This window comes from Microcaecilia unicolor, chromosome 2 (assembly GCF_901765095.1).
Source record: "Microcaecilia unicolor chromosome 2, aMicUni1.1, whole genome shotgun sequence".
In the NCBI taxonomy this organism is placed as follows: domain Eukaryota; kingdom Metazoa; phylum Chordata; class Amphibia; order Gymnophiona; family Siphonopidae; genus Microcaecilia; species Microcaecilia unicolor.
In genome coordinates this window covers 497,073,730-497,097,325 of record NC_044032.1, presented here as the reverse complement: position 1 = coordinate 497,097,325, position 23,596 = coordinate 497,073,730, and the positions used below count along the sequence as shown (strand labels likewise).

The following is a 23,596-nucleotide window of genomic DNA, read 5'->3' as shown; positions in this document are numbered from 1 at the left end:
ATATCATGCTAGCATGACTGACAGAAACAGGTACCAATGGAACAGTACTTGACTGGTTCAGATCCTACCTATCAGACAGGCAACAACTCATCACCACCATAGGCACTAACCTGTGGGGGTACCACAAGGCTTGCTACTGTCACCTATTGTGTTCAATATCTACTTCAAGCCACTAGCTGAGCTGATTCGGCCAATGGACACTCAGTTCTACTTCTACACAGATGATGTGCAGCTACTCATACATATTGAACCTGACTTTCCTACAGCCTTGAATAAATTGATTAGCTGTCTAAAATCAATTCCAGAATGGGCTAAACACAACAAACTTTGCCTGAACCCAAGTAAAACGAAGTTTCTCTGGGTCGCTAAGGTCGTCCGACAGAGCACCCTGTTTCAATCCTCCATCAGGGATGCCGGAGCCAGGTTGGATTGAAACAAAGTGCTCTATCGGACGACCTACAGCAACTGCAGGAATTTCATACTTCTATTAAAATGTTTGCCGAGTTTTGCTTTGAAAATCCGGTGCCTTCATTGCATTGACTTATGCCAGCTCTTATTTGAGGAGCTTCTTTCAGCAGACTAACTAGCATCCACATTAAACATTCTTCTGGAAAATAATTTAGTAAAAGTATTATCATCGCACTCAGTTTGGGAAGCATTGTGATGTATAGAGCAATTAAGTGAGCCAAATTCTGGCATTTTCTTACAGCCGAGCTAAATTTTAGTGAGAAACAGCCTACACTGAAAGCTTCTCATTCCTTCCTCACCTTAATAACACATTAAAATTTGCTGTTACTTCAGTTCCCAGATAGTACGTGCAGTGGTTTAAATTTAAAGTATATATACAAGTCTGAGATCGATTATTATTTTGGATCGTAATAGTTACTGTGCAGTAAGCAGTGATCTTTGGGAACTTAACACACAGATCACTAGTTTAGAGCCATGTATGCATCAATATTACTAAATTGAATCAAATATGAGGTTATCGCTATATTTAGGTCTATCTGATAATGCCACCTGGTGGTCAAAAACTTATTGCATATCATCTTGAGCAGGCAAAATTAAACGAAGACTAATTAAAGGTATGCCATTGGATACAAAATCTGACTAAGAAAAGCTGATAGCAAACAACTCTGGGCACTCTCTCAATCAGCTCGACAGTTAACCCTTAGTGAATCTACAACATCTTGCTGTACTTGTTTTTAAAGAATTTTGTTGGTTTGTATTAATACCGAGTTTCAATATTTGAGTGGTGTGGATGAGAAGACTAGATAAGTTGTATGTTTCCTGTCTTAGCTTTTTACATTAATTATTTGAGCTCATGATATACCCACTTTTCAAAGTCAGGGAACGACACAACAAAGCAGTTTATGACAACAATTATACTAAGAGAAAAGGAAAAAAAAAGTTACAATAATCCAGGTAGGACTAAAAAAAAAAAAAAAAAGGATAGTTCCAGGAGGATATTCTATATATAAACTATCACCTCAGTTCTCACCAAAAGGCAAAGAGCAGAAAAAGGTCTGTAAATGCTGACTTGAAGACGAGCAGATTTGTTTCTTCCTGAAGGTGGTGGAGAAGGGAGTTCCATTCCAGGGGATCATAGAAAGAAAAAAAGCAGTGTGCCTAGTTATATCTAACTGGTGAATGGAGTGGGGTGGAAGACAGCTGACTGGGGAATTCAGTGGTGATTAAATTGAGATGTAGAATTAGTAGATCTGAAGACAGACTGGTGTTCCCGTGCGCAATGCTTTGGCCCTTTTTTAAGGAGCTCTATTTATCTTTTAGACGTCTTTAAATCAATATTTAAATGCTAAGGGAGTTTACGCATGTATGTGCTCATTTTCTCTGCATTTATGCGCACACGAGATGCGTAATCATCGGTGCTTAGCTATAGAATTTTTCTTCACATTCATTAGATCTTCCTAGGAGAAGAGAGGGGCTCCTATCGGGAGATACCCCACATCCACCCCCATGGAGCAGGAGTCAGAAGCAGAAAAAAACGGAGAAAGAAGAATTTCCTAACCCCTTTCTGTCAGATTCCGACTCAACAGAATACGAGGAGTAGGACAAGGAAGAACCACAAGAATGGAAAGGTGAATTTTCACCTCTCCCTTTTAAAACTTGAGGGCAGTAGTTTAGTGTTTGACAGGGTGTCTGCTAGGAGGGGACAATGCATGGCATCCACTAGCCCTCTTTGTCAAGTGGAATGCCTGTCTCTGGTTTGAGAAAAGACAGACTTTTCTTTTCAAGCATTTCCTTTTTTTGGCTTAAGAAGGCTGTACTGCACTAGGACTGGAGGGGGTGAAGGAGAAGGTAGAACAACGGTAAACATCTGCCCTTTGATTTTATAGAGTAAAACACTTTGGTTAAAAGTTGAAGGGGAGGGGCAGAAATTCTTGATGAATGCACAGGGAGAACTAAGGAGGCTTAATGACAGGAGATGGCAATGACATCAAAAAGCTGAAACCGGTTTCCCTAGCAGCCACCATCTTGTTTTGTCCAAAAACTATCAACTGCTGATCACAGCCCATAAAAAACACATTTACCACACCCAGTAACATAAATTAATTTTATAAGACAAAGCTAAAGCGGTCAAAAGTTAGTAAAACAATAGGCAAGCAGTCAAAAGTAAAGCAAGTTATTACCATAGAGTAGTGGGGGGAAAAAACAGGCAGCAAAAGGTTCCTTTGTAACTCTGATGCCTCCTACAACACGACGACAAAATAAAATAATGACAGGAAGGAAGAAAAGAGAAATGTGGCATTGGAAGGGGCTCTGGCGTGCAGGAATTATACGGACACTGCCCAGACAGGGAGACTGATGGGGACACGACTCAGTCTCAGGTGGCTGTAGTTCACCAGAAGATTGGTGTGCCAGATCAGTTGGGGGAAGGCGGTGGCAGCAGCAGCAGCAGCAAAACCGCAGTGAAAGCGTAGCTGAGCAGCGCTTGGAGAACTGCAGTGGAGCTCAAAAGGAACAATGGTGATAATCCAATACTAGCAAGTAGGGCAGGCATTTTACATCCAGGGAGGGGGAGTAGTTCTGCTGCTGGAGGCTGAGAACTTTTTTGTTTTTATGATCTGCTGAGTTGTGCAGCCATAAGCGTTTGCTATTGTTTTTCTGTATAAATATCTATTGCCATCCTAAGGAAAAATAAAAGCATATACTGCCAGATACTACATATCGTGCATTAATTTCTGCATATTCTATAACAATGCACGTAACTGAATTGGTTAACTAGCTAATCAGCGCTGTCAATTGAATGTTAACAATTATCAGCACTAATTGGCATTAAGATCTACATGCACAACTCACTAACCATATTTTGTAATGTGATGCACGTAAATGCAAAGTCAAATAGTTGAAAAGGAGACTGGCCATGGGAGGGGCGAGGCGTGGACATTTCAAAACTCTATTCGCGTTGTTATACAATACATCAACTCTGTGCCTAATTTAGGCATCAGGATTTACATCAAGTAAAATGTGACATAAATGGCTGCGACTAAATTTGGTCGCATGGAGAAGCATTCGGCGTATTCTATGTACTGTGTGGAAATTTACACCTATTCTATAAACTTTAGGAGTACTTTAGAGAGAAACACGCCTAGGTATATTTTCTTTTTCTGCGCAGAATTTTCTGGCGCCATATATAGAATCTAGTACTGAAATCCACAATACAGCATTGCAAATAAAGCAACCTCTGGAGCACTGACAAAAACAAAAAACATTTTGAACACCCCACTTCACAGACCCCTTGAAAACTCCTAAACAAAAAGGGAAAGGGAAGGGAAATGGGACTTGATATACCGCCTTTCTGTGGTATTTTGCAACTACATTCAAAGCGGTTTACATATATGCAGATACTTATTTTGTACCTGGGGCAATGGATGGTTAAGTGACTTGCCCACAGTCACAAAGAGCTGCAGTGGGAATCGAACCCAGCTCCCCAGGATCAAAGTCCGCTGTACTAACCACTAGTCTACTCCTCCAAGAATGCAAAACCAAGGAGGTTTAATAAAATAATATAAACTTCACAAGTTTGCTATAGATTTCAATAGCATTAGCTACTGTTTTAGACAAATCAATAAGGTGGCAAGCTCCACCCTCTAGCTTCAGCCAGATAATGGGCCAGATAGGCTCATGCATCTCTTGTCATTAAACCTCCTTGGGTAGAACCAAGGCTCTTCAACAGTGCACTGCTCAGAAGTGGCATGACAGGCAGTGCAGCATTACAATCACTTAGTGCAGCTTAGTAAATAGGCCCCATGATTTGCTGCCTTTAGTTTAGTCCACTGGGGATATTTTGTTCGTTTGTTTGTTTTAATGCCACACTGTCTGTGAATCATGGAGGCTCTCCTACATCTCATACTTTTAATACACTCCAGTGTGAAACAAATTTATTTGTGTTCTCCTTTTATTCAAACCCTCCCACCAAAACAATGCTTAAATATGCAGTTTATCACTCTGGGCCTGGTTCAACATTCACTCACTTTGTGTACCATTTCTCTATACTTTATCACACTGTATAAAATGTTCCAAACTGATCACCATTCAAATAACAGTGAGCCAACTGAGTAAAGACAGTGAATAAAATTCAAATGTATTCACTTACCCATTATCCACACCATTAAGGCCAAGTTTCAAGCCCATATCTCCCACCATCACTCCTGGCATCGACATTAATGTTTTTGGATCTCGAATCTATGGGAGACAAAAGACAAAAGTGCTATAGATACAGAATGCAGTGCATAGTACTCCTGCTCTCTATCTTCAAAAGAACTGTACTCAATTTATCAACAGGTGTCTCATGCATCTCAAAATAGAGGCATAAGTAAAATCCCTTCTGCGGGGCTCTTTCTACATTTTTTGTCAACAAAACTGACTTTTCTGAAACCTCTCTTAAACTTCTCCAAATCTAGCCCCTGTTCTCCCTTACATACTTCCTCCCATTAAAGCTCCCCTCTCATCTTGGGCCAGCTCACGTGGCTGGTTTTCTTTCTAAACCCAATCCCTTCACTCCCTGAAATATGTTACATCCTTGATGAAGTCCACCTATTGCTAATGTGATCCTAGCCCATCTCTCTGGCTTAAAATTCCTGAATTAGGTCTACTTCCCACTCTTTTGTCAATAATTAACCTTAATGTAATCTCTGGCCAATTTCCAGATTTATGGAAGGTAACCGTAGCTTGGCCCATTCTGAAGAAACCAAACTTGGACCCATCTGTACCAAGTCACTACCTCTTGTCTCAAACTTCTCTTATATGTCTAAAATTCTTCAGCAAATTGTATTTAGGCAGCTTTCTGATGACTCTAAAAAGTGCTTGCTCTGCACCCTTTTCAATCCAGTTTCTGATCCATTTTAGCACAGAAACAGTCTTGACTTTCATTTTGACCAACACAAAATCGTTCTAGCAGTCTCTCTCAAACGTTCAGCTGCCTTCAACCTTGTTAATCACTCCCTTCTTCTTTTCCATTTGTACTACTATGGGTATTTCTGGTGACGTTCTCGCTTGGTTCACATTTGTTTATTTATTTATTATTTTGCACTCCTCTTTCCAGGTACTCACTCCTACCTCTGTCTCAGAAGCAGTCACTTCACTGTTGTGTTCCTCAGGGCTCAACTGTTTTCCCCTCTCCTGTTCAATCTGTTTCCAAGTCCCCTGGCAGATCTAATTCAATCTTTTGGTATCTTGGCTTATTTTTACGTCGACAATATTCTTCTGATTTTTCCAACAAGTCTTTCTTCTCTCTCAATTCCCCTCTCCAAGTCTGTCTTGATTCAGTTGCAAACTGGCTACTTGAATATTAACTTGTTCTTAACAACAATAAAACTGTTGCCTGTTGGTTTTCTGGATCCACAGCTCCTCCATTTTCTCCTATCACTCTCATTGGGTCCTTGATTCAACCAGTTCCATCTTTTCACTATTTAAGGATCATCTTGGATTCTTCCCTTTCTTTCTTCTCTCAGCTATCCCATTTATCAAAACTCTGTTTTTTCACATTTTGCCAACTGTGGACCATTCGCCACTTCTTTGACCACAAAAAGTTTCATGTACTCATTCCCTCATTTTTTACCTCACGTCTCGACTATTGCAATATCATCTATGCAGATATACCGAACTCTACACTGAAACAGATAGTTACAGACTCTATAAAACATTGCTACTAGACTACTTTCCCATGCTCATCACACTGATCACATAACCCCTTTCCTGAAATGCCAACATTGAAAGCTTTGAAAGTCAAAAGTGCTATATTGTAAGTGATTTGGTATTCAGAGTTGGTGTTTCTGACTACTTCTCCCATTTCACAATTCCTTACCCACCTGCTAGAGTCCTTCGTTTGATCAATAACCGTCGAATGGTGTTACCAAGTCCCAAACCTGCTAGGTTTGCTAGACACTATGAATTGACTAGTTAGGTGATTTTGTTGATCTGCTTGTTGCCCTGTCGTCTGGGAGCACATGCTGCAGCACTGTGTTTTGTAAATTACTATGGTAGTTTTATACTTTTACTGCCTTTTCTTTTCCTTCTTCCGTCTTGTCTATATTGTAGTTCTTGTCTTTTTATCATTTGGTTACTATGTATTTTATTGTTAACCACTATGAAGGGACATCTGGTTGTCAATATATAAAATGTTTATGTTTTATGTAACTTGATACACCATCTAACTTTGTCAGATCAAGGCAGTGTACCAAGACAAATACACAACATATTGACAACAAAGGAACTCCATGTAATATATAGGAAAGCCTAATTGCAATCACACAAGCATCACTCAAACAATAAAATAAAACGCAAATTGAAAATCCTGAAATACAGAGTCACAAGTAAATTTTGCCTTCATTATCTGTAGTAATATTGAAAGCCAATTAAAAAAAAAAAAAAAAAAAAAGAGGAGTTCCATAATGATGGAGCAATCCAAAAACAGGCACACACTCCCACTTAGTCCTATATAGACAGGGTGTAACCAGTCAATTACCCTGCAAGGCTTTTAAAACCCAAGAAGGTATATAGGGAATTAATAAATCATGCAAATAAGAAGGTCAAAGCTCATAGCAGGCCCTATGTATGAGTCAATATCTTAACTTAATCCTAAAAAGAATGACTAATATCTTCTTACATTACTCAGGGTCCCTTTTACCAAGAGGCAGCAAAAGGGGGACTGCGCTGGCATCGGTGCATGCTGACGCACTCTTGAGGCCCCCTTTTACTGCAGCAGGTAAAAGGTAGGTCTTGCTTTTCTTCAGGAAATGGCCATGTGGCAAGTAAAGCACTTGCCGTATGGCCATTTCAAGAGGAATCCCTTATCGCCACCCATTGAGATGGTGGTAAGTGCTCCTGCGCTAACCCAGCAGTAACTGGGCAGCACACAGCACTGCCCAATTACCACCGGGTACACACCGGCGCTACAAAAATAAATACATTTTTGTATATATTTTTGTAGTGCTGGATATGATGGGGCGCTGGGAAGTACTACCAGGCTGCTGTGGTAGCCTGATGGTACTTCCTTTTTAGCTAGCAGTAAGTCCGTGTTGGGACTAACTCCACTTTGTAAAAGGGACCCTCAGTAATCTAAGAGCTGCATTCTGGAGGTTTTGCAATCTCTTTAAAGTTATAACTTGGAGGTCACGTGACGCCACGCTGAAGGACAGTCTCTAGGCTGAGTTGCTCCGGGCCCCCGACGGTTTCCCCATGAATAATTATCAGATAATCGGACCTCACACGTATCTAAAATACTTACAGAAGCAAGGGCTACAACCCGGTGTAACAGGCCACATTAACCCCATGCCCACACTATACCCGGGGTTAAAGTGGCCTAGGACAGAGTATACCCCGGGGGATAAACTAGCCTAAAGGCCAGACTATATCCCCCTAGGCCAGAATATACCCCGGAGTTTACTCTGGCCTAGGCCACAATATACCCTGGAGTTTACTCCTGCCTAGGCCAGAATATACCCCTCCAGGGCAGAATAGAATATACCCCTCCAGGGCAGAATACACTATCTATGCCCAGGGGGATAAAGTAGCCTAGGCCAGCATATACCCCCCCAGGGAAGAATATACCCATTTTTGCCTGGGGTATATCCTGCCCTAGGGGGTACAGCCTAGGCCAATTTATACCTAGTAACATAATGTTTAATTAATTTGACTGTTCATAATATAATAAAAGTCATAACGTCCTGAAACTTCATCTTCTAAGACTAGGAGCTCCTCACTTTAATATAAACGTTCAAAGTTAAACACTGATAACATCAAAATGATCATGCTTGTTTTCAAGATAAAGTGCGTGTTCTGTTGTTGACTGCAGATTGAAACTTGCGGGATAGGTCAACCAATTCATGGAGTCACCAACTTTTGTGTGTATGACAATGTCACAACTCAGCAGATTTGCTGTGGCCATGATCTCTGCATCAGTTGCCCATACTCCATCACGGGAGATGCCAGAGATGTTCACATATTCATTCACCTTTTGGTTCAAGTAGTCCTGTGGTTTTCTTCTTAAGTCATTTTTCATGTGGTGGATGACTTTCTTTCTGAGCAGGGAGTGGTTGTCCTCTGTTCCTGTCAGAAAGTAGCTGATGGCCCGGAAGTAGCAGTTGCCATCACCTTTGGTTTTATATGTATGCAGTGGTTGTCCAAGGTCCCTTGTGCATCCACAATACACAACCTTACCAAATGTAACGCCAAGAGTTGTGCTAAGATACTTTCTTTCTGAACTTGGTAGTGGGTTGAAAGTCTTGGTTTGCTTATGTTTCTGTGCAGCAGAGTCACTGAGACAATCATCAGAGGACTGAGGTGGTGGGGTAGTCTCTTCATCCTGGTAAATCTTAAGGTTGCTGGCATGGTAGGTGTTCTTCAGTATCTTGCCAGTCTTATTGTTCTTAAGTTTTACTCGTCCCTTGGTCAAGGATTCCACAACAAAGTAGGGTCCAATCCAGTGTGGTTCCATGTTTGAACCCATGCGATCAATACGTTGCTTATTCTTGATGTAAACGATGGTTCCAGCAGTGATTTCTTTTTGGCTGTTGTGTCGATGGTCAAAGGCATGCTTCTGGTGTTCCTGGGCAGAGTGAATGTTGGTACTGACAGTTGAGCAGAGCTTTTTATGAATGGTTGTCAGTGTATTTAGCACATAAGGGTTGGCATCATCTGAAAGGGGCATGGTGTCCATAGTGTCATATTTGAGGGATTGAGGTCCATAGGAAGCTTGGCCTTCCGTCCATACATGACCTCAAATGGAGTGCACTTGGTTGAGGCATGCACAGATGTGTGATAGGCAAACAAAACACCAGGGATAAACTGGTCCCAGTTGTTTCCTTGTTCATTGACAAGCTTACTGAGAGATTCCTTGAGTGTTCGATTGTCACGTTCCCGCTGGCCATTTGTTTGTGGGTGGTAGGCAGATGAAATGCGGTGATCTGTTTGAAAATGCTCCATCAGGTTGTCAATAATCTAGTTCACAAACTCTCGTCCCTGGTCACTTATGACAGTGTCCATACAGCCAAGGCGGCAAATAACGGAGTACAAAAAATTTGCTACTGACTTGGCACTCTTATCTGGAACAGCTATAGCTTCAGTCCACTTTGAGAAATGATCAGTGGCAGCAACGATATATTTGTTGCCATTCGATGTTTCCTGAAAAGGACCCATCATATCAATCCCAACTAAGCTCCATACTTTTCCAGGCACTCGTATACTGTTGAGTGGTGGAGCCTCTTTGCTGATTTTGGGATTTGTAACAAAACATTTTTGACAGGCTTTGACATGTTGGTGAATGTCGTTCTTCATTCCCTTCCAGTAATAATGGACAGAGATTTTGGCTAATGTTTTATCTCTGCCAAAATGGCCACCAGAAATTGGGTTGTCATGACAGGCCTTAAGGATATTTGGCAGTTATCTTTTAGTTAGAACCTCCTTTTCCCCATGGAAAAGAATCCCTCTGTCTGCTCGATGTGGCTTAGCTGTTTGTCTGAACTGGGTCTTAGCATTTAGACGTTTCTCTGGAGGTAGATCATAGATCCACAGGGGGTACTTTTGTTGTGCTGCAGTGTAGAATGTCAAAAGTTGGTTACACAGTTGGTCTTCCATGGTTGTCAACAATGGTAAAGTAAAGAGTTTGGTGTTAGAAGAAGCAGCTGTGTGTATGAGGATGATAAAGAGAGATCTGCACTTTTCAACCAATTAGAGACAAGGTGAGAAAACCAGGGAAGTGACAACAGAGGAAGCAGCTTCTCAACCAATCAGAGACAGGCTGAGAAAGTGTTAGAGAAAGCAGCACAGATGGTATATTCTGGCCTGGAGGGGTATATTCTGGCCTAGGCTACTTTTATTATATTATGAACAGTCAAAATTTGTTGAACATTATGTTACAATTGCATTATATTGTTTTAGAGGGAGTATGAATTGGCCTAGCCCCCAATTTATATTCCCGGGGTATAATCTAGCCTGAGGGGGTATAAAGTGGCCTAGGCCAGAGTATACCCCGGGGTTAAACTGGTCTAGGCTAGAATATACCCGGGGTATACTCTGGCCTAGGCCACTTTAACCCCGGGTATAGTCTGGGCAGGGGGTATACTCTGGCCTGTTACACTGGATCATTGGAGCAGTGCAAAAATAACTAATGGCGGCAAGATCAGCACATAAAGACAGAGCCAAGGGCAGAGCTGTGGAAGACAAGATGGTGGGTCTGCCAAGCCCCGCGGGCTCTACGATCTCATCGGCATGGGTGTCGGAAATCAACGCGGAGATGTCTGCAGTGATGGAGGAGCTGTTAGAACGCAGATTTACTCCTTTAAACTCTAAGCTAGAAGGATGCAATCACAGCTCACGGAGCTCGCCAAAGAACGTGGGACCTTTCAGCAAAGAACCAGCGATGTGAAAGATCGGGTCACTGTGGTTGAATCAGCCCAGGAATCCATGCTTAAAAGGATTACAACATTGGAGGCTAAGGTGGAAGACCTAGAGAACAGGTCGCAGAGGAATAACCTTCGCCTGGTGGGATTACCTGAAAGCATAATGGACAGAGATCTGGTGGGTTTCCTGGAAGGCTGGCTATAGAAAGAGTTACAACTAGGAGATGGATTTGGCCCCATTCGTGTGGAAAGAGCGCACAGTATCGGAGCCAGACAACCTCAAAACGCAAAACCCAGAGTGGTGATTCTTAGGGTCTTAAACTTCAACACAAACAAGCAATTTTGCAGGCACTATGTGCAGGGAAATCACTGATATACGGGAATGTAAAAATATTGTGCTTCCAAGACTATTCGGCAGGGGTGGCAGCGCAGCATACAGCTTTTGCCCCAGCATGTTCTAAGTTATTTGATGCAAAAATAAAGTTTGCCCTGCTATACCCCGCCATCTTGAAAATCACTTACAAGTGCTCCACACAAACTTATACATCGGTGGAGAAAGCACTGGAATTTAGGACACAAATAGGAAATCGGGAGAACGAGGGAGATATGGAGGTAAACCGGTGACTGTCTCTGAACCCTCCAAGCTGGAGAAGATGGATCTTAAAAACTCAACAGGTCGGGGACATTTGGATTCCCGTATGCCATACTGTTCCATAAGTCTCTTGCAGGGAGTCCGAGGAGGCTGAATTGAAAGATGCCACCACGCAAAGGAGTGATGGACTACTGCTAAGACACAAGTTATGTGTTAAATGTTGATTGCTGTTAAAGACACAAGTTGCGAGCAAAATGTTCAGCGTTAGCATAAAGTGTTTTTTTTGGGGGGGGGGGGGGGGTTGTAATGACGATTTGGGTGATTGTGGGGTCTGAGTTGGTAAAGATTTATGTGAGAATTTGCAAAAGGGGAACAGGGGGAGGTGTTGGGACTGGCCGCTCTTAGGAAGGAACGGTAAGAAAGGGTTGGAGGGGGCAGAGTGTGAAGTGGGATGATCAGGAAGTGATGAAATATAGGACAAGGCGACTCCTGAGGATTGAGAGGCGGGAGGTAATATTATAGTGTGGAACAGACTTGGGAACATTGCTATGCAGAGAGGGTGAGTTGGGACGCCATCTCTGGTGTTATAGTTGGTTATTGTTACATTGACAAATCAAGTTAGCTAAGAGCACATGGTGAACCTGGTAACATGGAATGTGGGCGGTATTAACTCGCCCATAAAAAGATCGAAAATTTTACATCATCTACAAAAACACAGGATTGACATTGCGTTGTTACAGGAAGCGTACTTGAATGACCAGGAGCATGCTAAACTGAAAACTTGGTGGGTGGGTTCATGCGAAGCAGCGGCATCTCAGGGGAATAAGAGAGGGGTGGCCATACTGATTAGGAGGGGGTTAGTAGACAAAGTATAGTCCTTAGCGGGGATGGGACGACTTCCCTAGGAAGAAAGACTAAGGAGGCTAGGGCTTTTCAGCTTGGAGAAGAGACGGCTGAGGGGAGACATGATAGAGATATATAAAATAATGAGTGGAGTGGAACAGGTGGATGTGAAGCGTCTGTTCACACTTTCCAAAAATACTAGGACTAGGGGTCATGCGATGAAACTACAGTGTAGTAAAATTTAAAACAAATCGAAAAAAATTTTTCTTCACCCAACGCATAATTAAACTCTGGCATTCGTTGCCGGAGAACGTGGTGAAGGTGGTTAGCTTAGCAGAGTTTAAAAAGGGGTTAGACGGTTTCCTAAAGAACAAGTCCATAAACCACTACTAAATGGACTTGGGAAAAATCCACAATTCCAGAAATAACATGTATAGAATGTTTGTGCATTTGGGAAGCTTGCCATTTGCCCTTGGCCTGGATTGGCCGCTGTCGTGGACAGGATGCTGGGCTCGATGGACCCTTGGGGACTACGCTGGGTTCCGTCAATGGCCATCAATGGTTTATTGTTTATATCTTATTTGTATCTCATTTCTGCTACTCTGTTCATACTTGATATTTTGATTATGGTATTGTAAACCTTGCCTGTTTTATTTATTGTAAGCCACATTGAACTCAAGTATGTTTGGGATAATGTGGGGTCAAAATGTCAAAATAAATACATACATACATAAAATCTTGAGAACACAGGTTCCTAACTAGAATATAAGGGTGTGTGAACCCAACAAGGAACTGTGGAATTTTTCATAGTATACGCTGAGGAAGAATCATTAATATAAAACAAAAATTCTATAATGTACAGGCAACCAATGATAAATATAAAGCAGAGTAACATGATCAGACTTAAAGAGCACATCCCAAACACAAACTGCAGTATTCTACAAGGTTTGCAGCTTACACAAATTATTTTGAGTCATCCCTGCATACACCATATTTGCATAGTGAAGCTGGCAGCAAAACAACAAGAGGAGAAGGAACTGTGAGAAACAAAACAAACTTCACTGGTTTGTTTTGTTTCTCACGGTTCCGTGAGGTCCTTCTCCTCCTTTTGTTGTTTTGTTTTTCGGAGGAAAGACTTACCTCACTGGTTTGTTTTGTTTCTCATAGTCAAGCTGGGACATAAAAAGTGCATATAAAAGAATCACACAAACCTTCTCATCAACATAATCCCAGATAGCCTGCAATTTACACAACACCATATAGCTCCAACAAACTAAAGCTACCACCTGTTCATCAAAAGTCAATTGATAATCAAACAAAACACCCAAATACTTAAAAACTTATTTACAACAGGAACACTTCATCCAGCAATTTTATCTCTAAGCATGGATGATCCTTCCCATCAATAATCCAACAAACCTTCTTCTTTGTATTTAAGACCAATTGATGTACTTGTAGCCAGATAACTATTGAATTCACACATTCTTGTGCACGCACCAAAGCAACATCCACCTGTGAACCCGAAACCATAAGAAGCAAATCATCAGCATAGACGTAAGGAGTAATGGCACAAATGGGATAGGTAATAACACCAAATCTGGAGGTACCCCACATCTCAACTGCTGAACCTCAGACTCCACCTGCCCCTCACAAACCACAAAAGTTAAGGCCAGTTAAAAAAGAACTCTCAAACCAGGCATACACTACACCATCAATACCTATGGTTTTTAACCGAAGGAGACAAACAGCCTACGACATCAAAGGAAGACGCTAAGTCAAAGGATATAACCAAAGCCATATCCCCTCAGTTTAAAATCACTCTCAACTCACCCTGCAGAAAAGCCATTTGTCTTGAGTGTAACACTCCTGCTTCCTCAATAAAATCCATAAATTGTGCCAGCACTATTTTCTCTACTATGTTTGCAAAAAAAAAAAAAAAAAAAAAGCAAAGATTTGAAATAGGTCTATAATTCTCTGGCATCAACGAATCTAAGGTCAAGCACAGGAGCCACCAATGCATGTTTCCATCTACCAGGAATTACTCCCAATGGAAGACTGAGTCACCATTTTCCACACCAAAGGCAATAGCCATGCTTAGGTAACAATACCCAACTTGGGGGTAAAGATTCCAAGTCTATCATAGATTTTGAAACTTGATGAACAACCTTTTCCAAAGCGGACAACTGTTGACTGTTACATAGTATCTAATGCCGCAACCACCATAGCCCGCTTCCGGAGGTGGAGTAGGTGCCTGTTTTACAAAGGCACCCAGGTACTTGTCTTTATAAAATACTAGCACAAATCCGGCAAAAATCACACCTAGATTGAAGGCATGAATATTATTTATTTTATTGCTTCTTAATATGTATTATGTAAATCATTGTACACACCTATCTGCCTTATTTCTTACACAGTAATATGTTAAATTTAAAAACCTATTACTCTGTTCATAATTATACCTTTTGCAATATAATGTAAGCCATATTGAGCCTGCAAATGGGTGGGAAAATGTGGGGTACAAATGTAGCAAATAAATAAATAAATAAATAAATAAAATAAATAAATAAATAAATAAATTTAAGCCTGGCCGGGAGCTGGTGTAAATGCTAGCATATATTTTATGTTTACATCTTTTTATTGTTATTAACAGACACCAACAGTATACAAACAAAGCAAAATAAATGAAACTTTTAAAGTAACTGTCCCATGACAAACTAAAAGCTATCATTTAACCTACCTCTCCCACCCATTAGGCCTCATTTCCTTAATGTATTTTATAAAATGCATTCAAACACTATTTGGTGAAGTTGTGTTCTTTTTGTTTATGAGTGTAATGAAGCTTCATTCTTCATAATATTGGATTTAAAGATTTCATAAAATACATGTCTAAATCACAAGTTGCCCTAATTCCTCCCCTGAATATACCTATAGTCGTGTGCAAGTACACACCTAATTGCGCCACGTGTAATTTTAAGCATGAGATAACTTAATCAGAGGCATTTTATGCACAAAAAAAGGTTTAGAAAATTTTACCAACTTAATGCCAGCCCAAAGAGAAGACTGGCACTGTGAGTAATGCAGAAACTTTCTTCCCACCTGTACAACAAAGGCATGCAGGCCGTGGCACTTTCCATCAGGGGTGCAGAGCTGGGCATACACAACAGCGTGAGTTGCAGTCTTGCCCATGTTACCGACCCCAACATTGGCTGCTTCAAAATCAGGAGAGTTCAGGATGAATTCCTGTAGCAATGAAGAAGCAAATTATTTGCACTGCTGTACAAACCAATAAACACAGATCCATCTATCACTACAGCAGGTACGGTGATCACTAGTAAATACCCAGTTCAGAATAGAGTTTCAAATATTTACACAAAGATTTACAAGGAAGGAGACTAAAGGTCGATGGGAGTGAAGTATATGGTTATCTCCTAAATTGTATAAATGGTACTCAAAATTGCAAGTGCAAATTTGCATGCACCCAAATTTGCACCAATAATTGGGTGCTGTCAATCAATTATTGGCACTAATACGCACCAATGTGAATTTATACGTGCATCTTGCTAGGTGCTATTTGGTAACAATGTGCACACAAATTTTTAAGCATGCAACTGAAAAGGGGACATGGTCTTGCCAGGGCGTTCACTGCAGGTGCGCACAATAGATCCACGCCTAATTTAGGCACGAGGATTTACAGCAGGTTTCAGTTGGTGTAAATCCTCATACCCAAAATTGAACACAGATCTCGGCACATAGCGCTAGTCTATAAATGGTGCCCAACTGGGATCACAGTTTATAAGTAGTGCTAAGCGCTCTTTTATTTTTGGTGCCCAAATTTGGCACCATTTACTGAATCTAATCCGATCTGTTTACGTTTGTATGCAATACTGAAACGGTATACATGTACATTATTTGTGCTATCCCCTCTCCCCTCAAGTTCTGTTATAGTTTTGGATATTTTATTGTAGTTTGGGGGGGGGGGGGGGGGGGTTGTGGAACTTGTATTGATTCTGGGTTTAATAAAGTGTGCATATTTTCATTTTTGTTGTGGTGTGTTTTTTTTTCTAGGGGGCTATTTTGTGAAGGGGTTATTTTTTTTGAAGGAGCTGTTTTGTCAAGGGTTTTTTTGTGAGAGGGTGTATTTTGTCTATGGCTATTTTGATCTGGGCTATTTTGTCAAGTATTATTATGGTAGGGGCTATTTTGTGAAGGGCTGTTTTGTTAGACGTTTGTTTTGTTGGGGGTTTTTTGTTGGGGCTCGTCAGGGCTATTTTGTCGGGGTGCTATATATATATATATACATACACACACACATACATACATACATTCATACACACATATACATTTAGATTAAAAGTACTTGTATACTGTGTGTGTCAAGTGGGTTACTGAAAAACAGTTTTTAAAACAGAAAAAGTAGATCTGAATGTGGACTATAGATTACACTTGTTTTATCTATATCTTGTGCAGCTAAGCTGTCACGGTGTTCACTGCTATGTTGAAGGTCAGGGCCAGAAGGGCTGACTCTTATAAAAACTCATTACCTTGCTCTTTTTATATCACTTCTATAGTACAAAATTGCTCAAAAAAACAACGAAGATTTTTTTTTTAAATTTGACATGAAATTCCATCCAGGCCCATTGGGTCTACAACAGTTTGTAGTCATCACCAGGGAACAAAATTTTAGATTCAGTTGTGGTTGTTTCTTTCTATGGGTGCCTAAACTGAACCTCTGCACAATAAAAATGAGAGAAGTAACATTTACTTCTTCCTTCCTTCACTGTGAAGTACCAGCCCCAGAGTCTCTTCTTCCCTCCTTTACCCAAAAGCCCTCATCTCTCTCCTTCTCTTCTGCACTACTTCATCCCTCTACTACTACTCTCTATCCTTCCTTTCCTCCCCTACCCCAAAGCCGTATAACCTTCTTCTCTACCTCTATCCTTCTGCAGCACTCACCCCCACCTCTTAGCCCTCTTCCATCCCAGTTGTGAGGGTGCAATGACTGCCTGCCACCATTCCACCATCAGACTGCTGAGGAATCATTTCCTAGCTCCTAGGCTCCTAAGCTTCTGCTCCTCTGGATTGCTGGTAAGCTACTGCCTCTCTCCTATTATTATTACTTATTCCTGTTTGAAGCAGCCTCCTTAGAACCAAAACTATAGGTTCCAGGTAACCTTTTTCCAAGAAGTTCAGAGAGAAGAGGACATTTCTCTGGGTAAGTGAACATAATTTTGCTCTGTGCTTGGCTGATTTAAAGAATGGGGATAAAAGAGTCATTGTAGGTTTATTGATAAAGGCAGTTTGAATTTAAAAAAATATGGACTTCTTTACTAGATCAACTACATAATAACCTCTATTAGAGTTGAATTTATGTATGATCATGACTTATTATAGCAATAACTCTTGTATAATCTTAGTCTGAACATGTATGCTGATGCTTTGTTATTGTTAATCTGTTATGCTAGTTATTTGCTTTTATTTTAGCCATTTGTTATTGACTACAAAACATAATAAAAATATTGGAACAAAAAAAGAAAAAAAGAAAAAAGCAAACTTTAATCAACTAGTTTCCATATTGTAAAATCCTTTTCCCCAAAGTTTTAAACTTGGAACTTTCTGCCTACAGCATTAACAGCAGGGTTGAGTTCAGTCTTCATACCCATCTATCCCTAGTTAATTATTCTAATTAGGATAACAAGAGGGGAGTTTTCATTAGAGAGTTTTAAATTTTATTTCATTACTTTCTGAGAAGCAAACACTAAATAAAAATAAAAATCACACAATACACCATATAATTGTAAGGCTCTTTATACTAATCTAATATCCCTAGTACCTTAACAAATTTTAATTAAACAACTCAATATATTAAGATGCAGACAACAGCCCAGCAGCAGGAGGGGTGCTATCCAATCTTTTGCATTGAGTGTCACATGTATGACTTATCTCCCAGTCGGCTAGAGGTTATAAGTTTGCTAAATATAAAGAGCTCCTAGCTCTCAGAGAATGAGTCCATTCTCTTGAGGCTAGAAAAGGCCTTAGGAGGAGGGAGGTCTCCTAGAAGGAGAGCATCCTGGTGAAGTAGGAAATAATCCTGTAGCCAGGACCTGCCCACCAGAGGATACAATATCCTCTCATACCAAGGTTGTGCCTCCAGGAACTTCTGACCAGGAAGGATGGGTTACGACAGCTGTTGTAGTTGATGACTTGATCATTAGGCATGTAGATATCTGGGTGGTTGGTAGATGTGAGGATCATCTGGTCACTTGGTTGCAAAGGTGGTAGACTCATGCATCACTTAGGATTTTTAGACAGTGCTGGGGAGGAGCTGGCTGTCTTGGTACAAGTGGGTACAAATGACACAGGAAAAAGTGGAAGGGAGGTTCTGGATGCCAAATATAGGCTCTTAGGTAGAAAGCTGAAGTCCAGATCCTCCAGGGCAGCGTTTTTGGAAATGCACAGGACCCAAGAAGGAGGCAGACTTCTGAAGTCTCAATGCATGGTTGAGATTAAGGTGCAGGAATAAGGGATTTAAATTTATATTAAACACATTTCTACTCGGTTTGAAATGTGTCATTATTGTTGGGGATATTTTCATTATTGCGATATACAAATAAAAATGAGTTATCTATAAATGTGTTAGGAACTGGGTAACATTCTTGGGAAAGAGGAGCCTATTCCGAAAGAATGGACCCCACCTTAACCAAGATGGAACCAGGCTGTTGGCACTAACATTTGAAAAGGAGATAGAGCAGCTTTTAAACTAATATGGGAGGGGGGGGGGGGGGGGGGCAGGAAAGGCGACAGTTGCCCAGGAGCACATGGTTCGATGTGGAGTATCCTTGAAGGATACTATTGAAACAGGACATTAAACAGGACATCTGAATACAAACGCTAAAAACCTAAAAAAGTTGGAGTATATAGTACTAAATGAAGAGGTATATATAATATGCATCTCAGAGACCTGATGGAAGGACAATCAATAGGACACTGTTAGGGTACAAACTATATAGCAATGATAGAGTAGATCAAATTGGAGGGGGGGTTGGGTGCACTATATGTTAAAGAGGGAATTGAGCCAAACAAAATAAACAAACATTCTACATGAAACAGATAGCAGTGTGGAATCCTTATGGATAGAAATTCCATATGTGAAAGGAAGGGGTATACTTGTAGGGCTGTACTACTGTCCACCAGGACAGAACAGACAGATGAAGAAATGTTTACAGAAATTAGGAAAGCTGACAACTTGGGCAACAGTATAATAATGGGTGATTTCAATTACCTCAATGCTGACTGGATAAAATGTTACATCAAGGAGTGCTAGGGAGGTAAAATTCCTAGAAATAATAAAATGACTGGTTCTTGGAGCAACTGGTGTAGGAACTGACAAGAGCGGGAGCTATTTTTGATCTAGTCCTTAGTGGAATGAAGGGCATAGTACAAGAAGTAAACATGATCAAATCTGAGCTGATATCTGCTGTGAAGTCACAAAGGACAACTACTGTATTAGCATTTAATTTTTTTAAAGAGCCACTACGATAAAATGAAGAAAATGGTTAAAAAGAAGCTAAAAGGCTCAGCTGCAAAGGTTGAACACTAAAGCATGAACATTGTTTAAAAATACCATCTTGTAAGCCTAATTCCTCCTGCTTCACTGATTCTTTTGACTATTTCCAACTCTATGGCTACCTTCTATGTCCCCAAATCCCAGGATCTATACCACACTATCATGTCCCCTACACATTACCACAGCTCCAGTGGATCCCCTCCTGACTTCATTTATTCGAAAGTTTCTGGATATGTTGTTTCCCTGCATTCACACCATGACTCATCTCAGTCTTCATACAGGACAGGTTCCTTGTTCCTGGAAATCTGCATCTGTCTACCCCAAACCTATACATCTTTTCCAATCACTAACTAACTGACTCTAATAATTTTTGCCCCTTTGCTAACTTACCCTTTCTATCTAAAGTTTTTGAAATGATGGTTCACACTCCAGATTTATAGACAAAACTAACCCATTACATCCATACCAATCTGGCTTCTGGCGTTAAACAACCCTGTAGGGTTTCACTACATACATTCGCACCCATCTACATAATTATGATCAGATTTTCTTCTCTCCTTAGATCTTACCGCAGCCTTTGACCGATTGACCATACTCTTTCTACAGCATCTCCATATTGGTTTATCAGGAACAGTTCTTCACTGGTTTAAATCTTATCGTACAAATCGACAATACTGTGTGCACTATAACAACACGATTTCCACTCTCTACATCCAGAGTACCCCAGGGCTCCATTTTGTTCCCCATTCTGTTTAACATCTTCCTTTCTCCCTTGCTTACCCTGGTTCAGTCTCTTGGCTTTTACACTATACATTTATACTGATGATATTCAGCTTCTTTCCATCGTAGATCCTCACAGCCCCAAGGAACTTTTAGCTATGAATGACATGCATCAGCACGTAACCAATTGGTTACAAGACAATAATCTTGTCTTCAATCCTTACAAGTCCAAGATTCTTCTCTTCACCAACCAACCACTCAAATGCTTCATTCAACCCATCTGTCTCTGCAATACCCTAGTTCCACAGCATTCAGCCACTCGCATATTTGGCAAACTCACAGACACTGAGCTTTCTTTTAGGTCTCAAATAGGACAGGTGGTGAAATGCTCTATGTTCAGACTACGTCTTATACAGACCTGCCCAAGTCTCCCGCATTCAGCGGGAGACTCCCACTTTGGCGGGTCATCTCCCGCACTCCCGCCAAAGTGGGAAAGTCTCCCGCTGAGATACGGCGTCAGCAGCTCCCCCTTCCACCCGGTATTAATTTCCTGGCCACCGCTTCTTCCCCTCTTCAGCAGCAGCGGCCGCGACCAAAAAAACAAAAAACATTAAAAAAGCAAGCGCAGGGCCGCAGCAGCTTTCAAGCATGGGCTGTCGGCTCTGCAGTCACTCCTTTCTCTGCCCCTGGAGGAGCAGGAAGTTGACATCAACTTCCTGCTGTGCTCCAGGGGAGGAGAGAGGAGCGACTGCAGAAAAGAGAGGGTAGGGTTAAAAGGCTAATTTTCTCAGTGGAGGAGGGTGAATAGTAGAGTCCTGCAGGGATCAGTATGGGACCAGTGCTATTTAACATTTATACATGATCTGAAAAACGGAACAATGAGTGAGGTGATTGAACAGTTTTGTGTCATCTGCAAATTTTAAAGTTGTTAAAACACATGCAGACTGTGAAAAATTGAGGGAAGATCTTAGGAAATTGGAAGACTGGGCATCCAAATGGCAGAAGAAATTTAATGAGGACAAATGCAAAATGATACACATTGAGAAGAACAATCCAAATCAGAGTTACCTGGTGCAAGGGTCCACCTTGGGAGTCAAGAAAAAGATCTAGGTATCATTGTAGACAATATGCCAAAGTTTTCTGTCCAGTGTGCAGCAGCAGCCAACAAAGCAAACAGGATGCTAAAAATTATTAGGCAACGGATGGTAAATAAGACCAAGAATACTATAGTGACTCTGCATCACTCCATGGTGTGACCTCACCTCAAGTACTGAATTCATTTCTGGTTGTATCTCAAAAAAGATATAGCGGAATTAGAAAAAAATTCAAAGAAGAATGACTAAAATGATAAAGGGGATGGAACTCCTCTCATATGAGGAAAGGCTGAAGAGGTTAGGACTCTTCAGCTGTGGAAAAAAAAGACAGCTGAGGGGAGAGATGATGAAGTTATATGGAAATACTTTAGAAACAAATAGAAGGAAATATTATTTTCACTTGGAACAGTTAAGCTCTGGAACTCATTGCCAGAGAACCTGACAACAATGGTTTGCATATCCAGGGCCACCTGGGGGTGGGGGGCAGCACCGGTAAGGATTCCAGATTCCAGAGGCAGGCAGAAAGTTCTCATCCTTCGATCTCTCTTCTGCTCCTGTGTGTCATGACTTGGGCACTTGTATTAACATGATAACCTGGGTCCTGGAACTCAGGAACAGGAGAGCGACAGATCGAGGGAGGAACAGATGCAGGAAGGTAAGGGAGAGGGTGGTGGCTGCAGCCCGAGTGTAGCAGCCTGCGCTGGAAAGGGAGTGACAAATGCAGTCCGAGTGTGTGTGTGTGTGTGGGGGGGGGGGGGGGGGGGGGGGGGAGGACAATGGCCCTGTCCCAGGCCTGGCTCTGTCTCTCGGTAGTCCTGAGCATATCTGTGTTTAAAAAAGGTTTGGACAAGTTCCTGGAGGAAAAGTCCATAGTCTGTTATTGAGATAGACATGGGGAAGCCACTGCTTGCTCTGGAACAACAGGACTGGAGCTGAAGCTGTAGGCAGGCAGAGCTGGAACAGACAAGACTGGAACAGCAACTCACTCAAGGATGTGCCACACAGCACTCAAGGATAAAGGAAGCCACTCAAAGACAAGCTGGGGAACTAAGCAGAAGAGCAAACCTGGACACAGACAGACAGGAGAACTAAGCAGAAGGGCTAACTAAAGCCCACAAACAAACAGAAAAACAGAAGGGCCCCACAGGCACACAACCTAGGAAAGAGGACCAAAGTGCTAAACAAGCACACAGACGTGGAGACCTTTGGCTTTGCAAAGGCCCTGAATGAATGTCCATTGTCCACCACTTCCTTATAAAGGACCTAACTATGTCAAAACTACAGAACAGAGGCAGGAAACACACTGAACACCAAAGTAAGGCTTGGAGCACACAGGAAAGAGGCTTGAAACACACGAAGTAGAAACACTACAGGAAAGAAACAACAATGCAAGAGGAAAGAACAACCAGGAGCCAGCTCATAAGCTGACCATTGGAAAATAAGGTGAGTCAAAGAGGGGTCACGACCACAATCGTGACAAGCTGCACTGGATCAGACCAGTGGTCAATCCAGCCCAGTATCCTGAATCCATCAATGGCCCAACCAGGTCACAAATACCTGGTAGAAATCTAAATAGTGGCAACACACCATACTACAAATCCCGGGGCAAGCAGTTGCTTCCCATGTCTGACTCTATTAGATTGTAAGCTCTTTGAGCAGGGACTGTCTTTCTTCTATGTTTGTGCAGCGCTGCGTACGCCTTGTAGCGCTATAGAAATGCTAAATAGTAGTAGTAGGTAAGCGTTGCTCTAGCGTTTAGGATTCTCCTGCTTTGTCCTCTTATCTGATTTCTTCGGAGAGCTGTTGCTCTGTGCGCTGAAGGAATCTGTTTCCCCTCTTTTGTGTTCCTAGGTGCTGGCTGTCAGCATTTTCTCTCTGTTCCGTTTTGTATTTGTCTCAGCAGCTGGGCTGTGTTCTCTGGTTG

At 41.5% G+C, this 23,596-nt stretch overlaps 1 protein-coding gene across 1 annotated transcript in view; it reads right to left on the bottom strand.

Annotated features, from left to right (window-relative positions):
* ACOX3 (acyl-CoA oxidase 3, pristanoyl) overlaps nucleotides 1-23,596 on the bottom strand; it is a 157,192-nt gene that overhangs the window by 103,426 nt on the left and 30,170 nt on the right. Inside the window, exons 6-7 of the mRNA XM_030191148.1 lie at nucleotides 15,391-15,534; nucleotides 4,616-4,704 (exon numbers count right to left, since the gene is read on the bottom strand). Of these exons, the coding sequence (XP_030047008.1) occupies nucleotides 4,616-4,704; nucleotides 15,391-15,534 (233 nt within the window). The remainder of the gene's footprint in view (nucleotides 1-4,615; nucleotides 4,705-15,390; nucleotides 15,535-23,596) is intronic.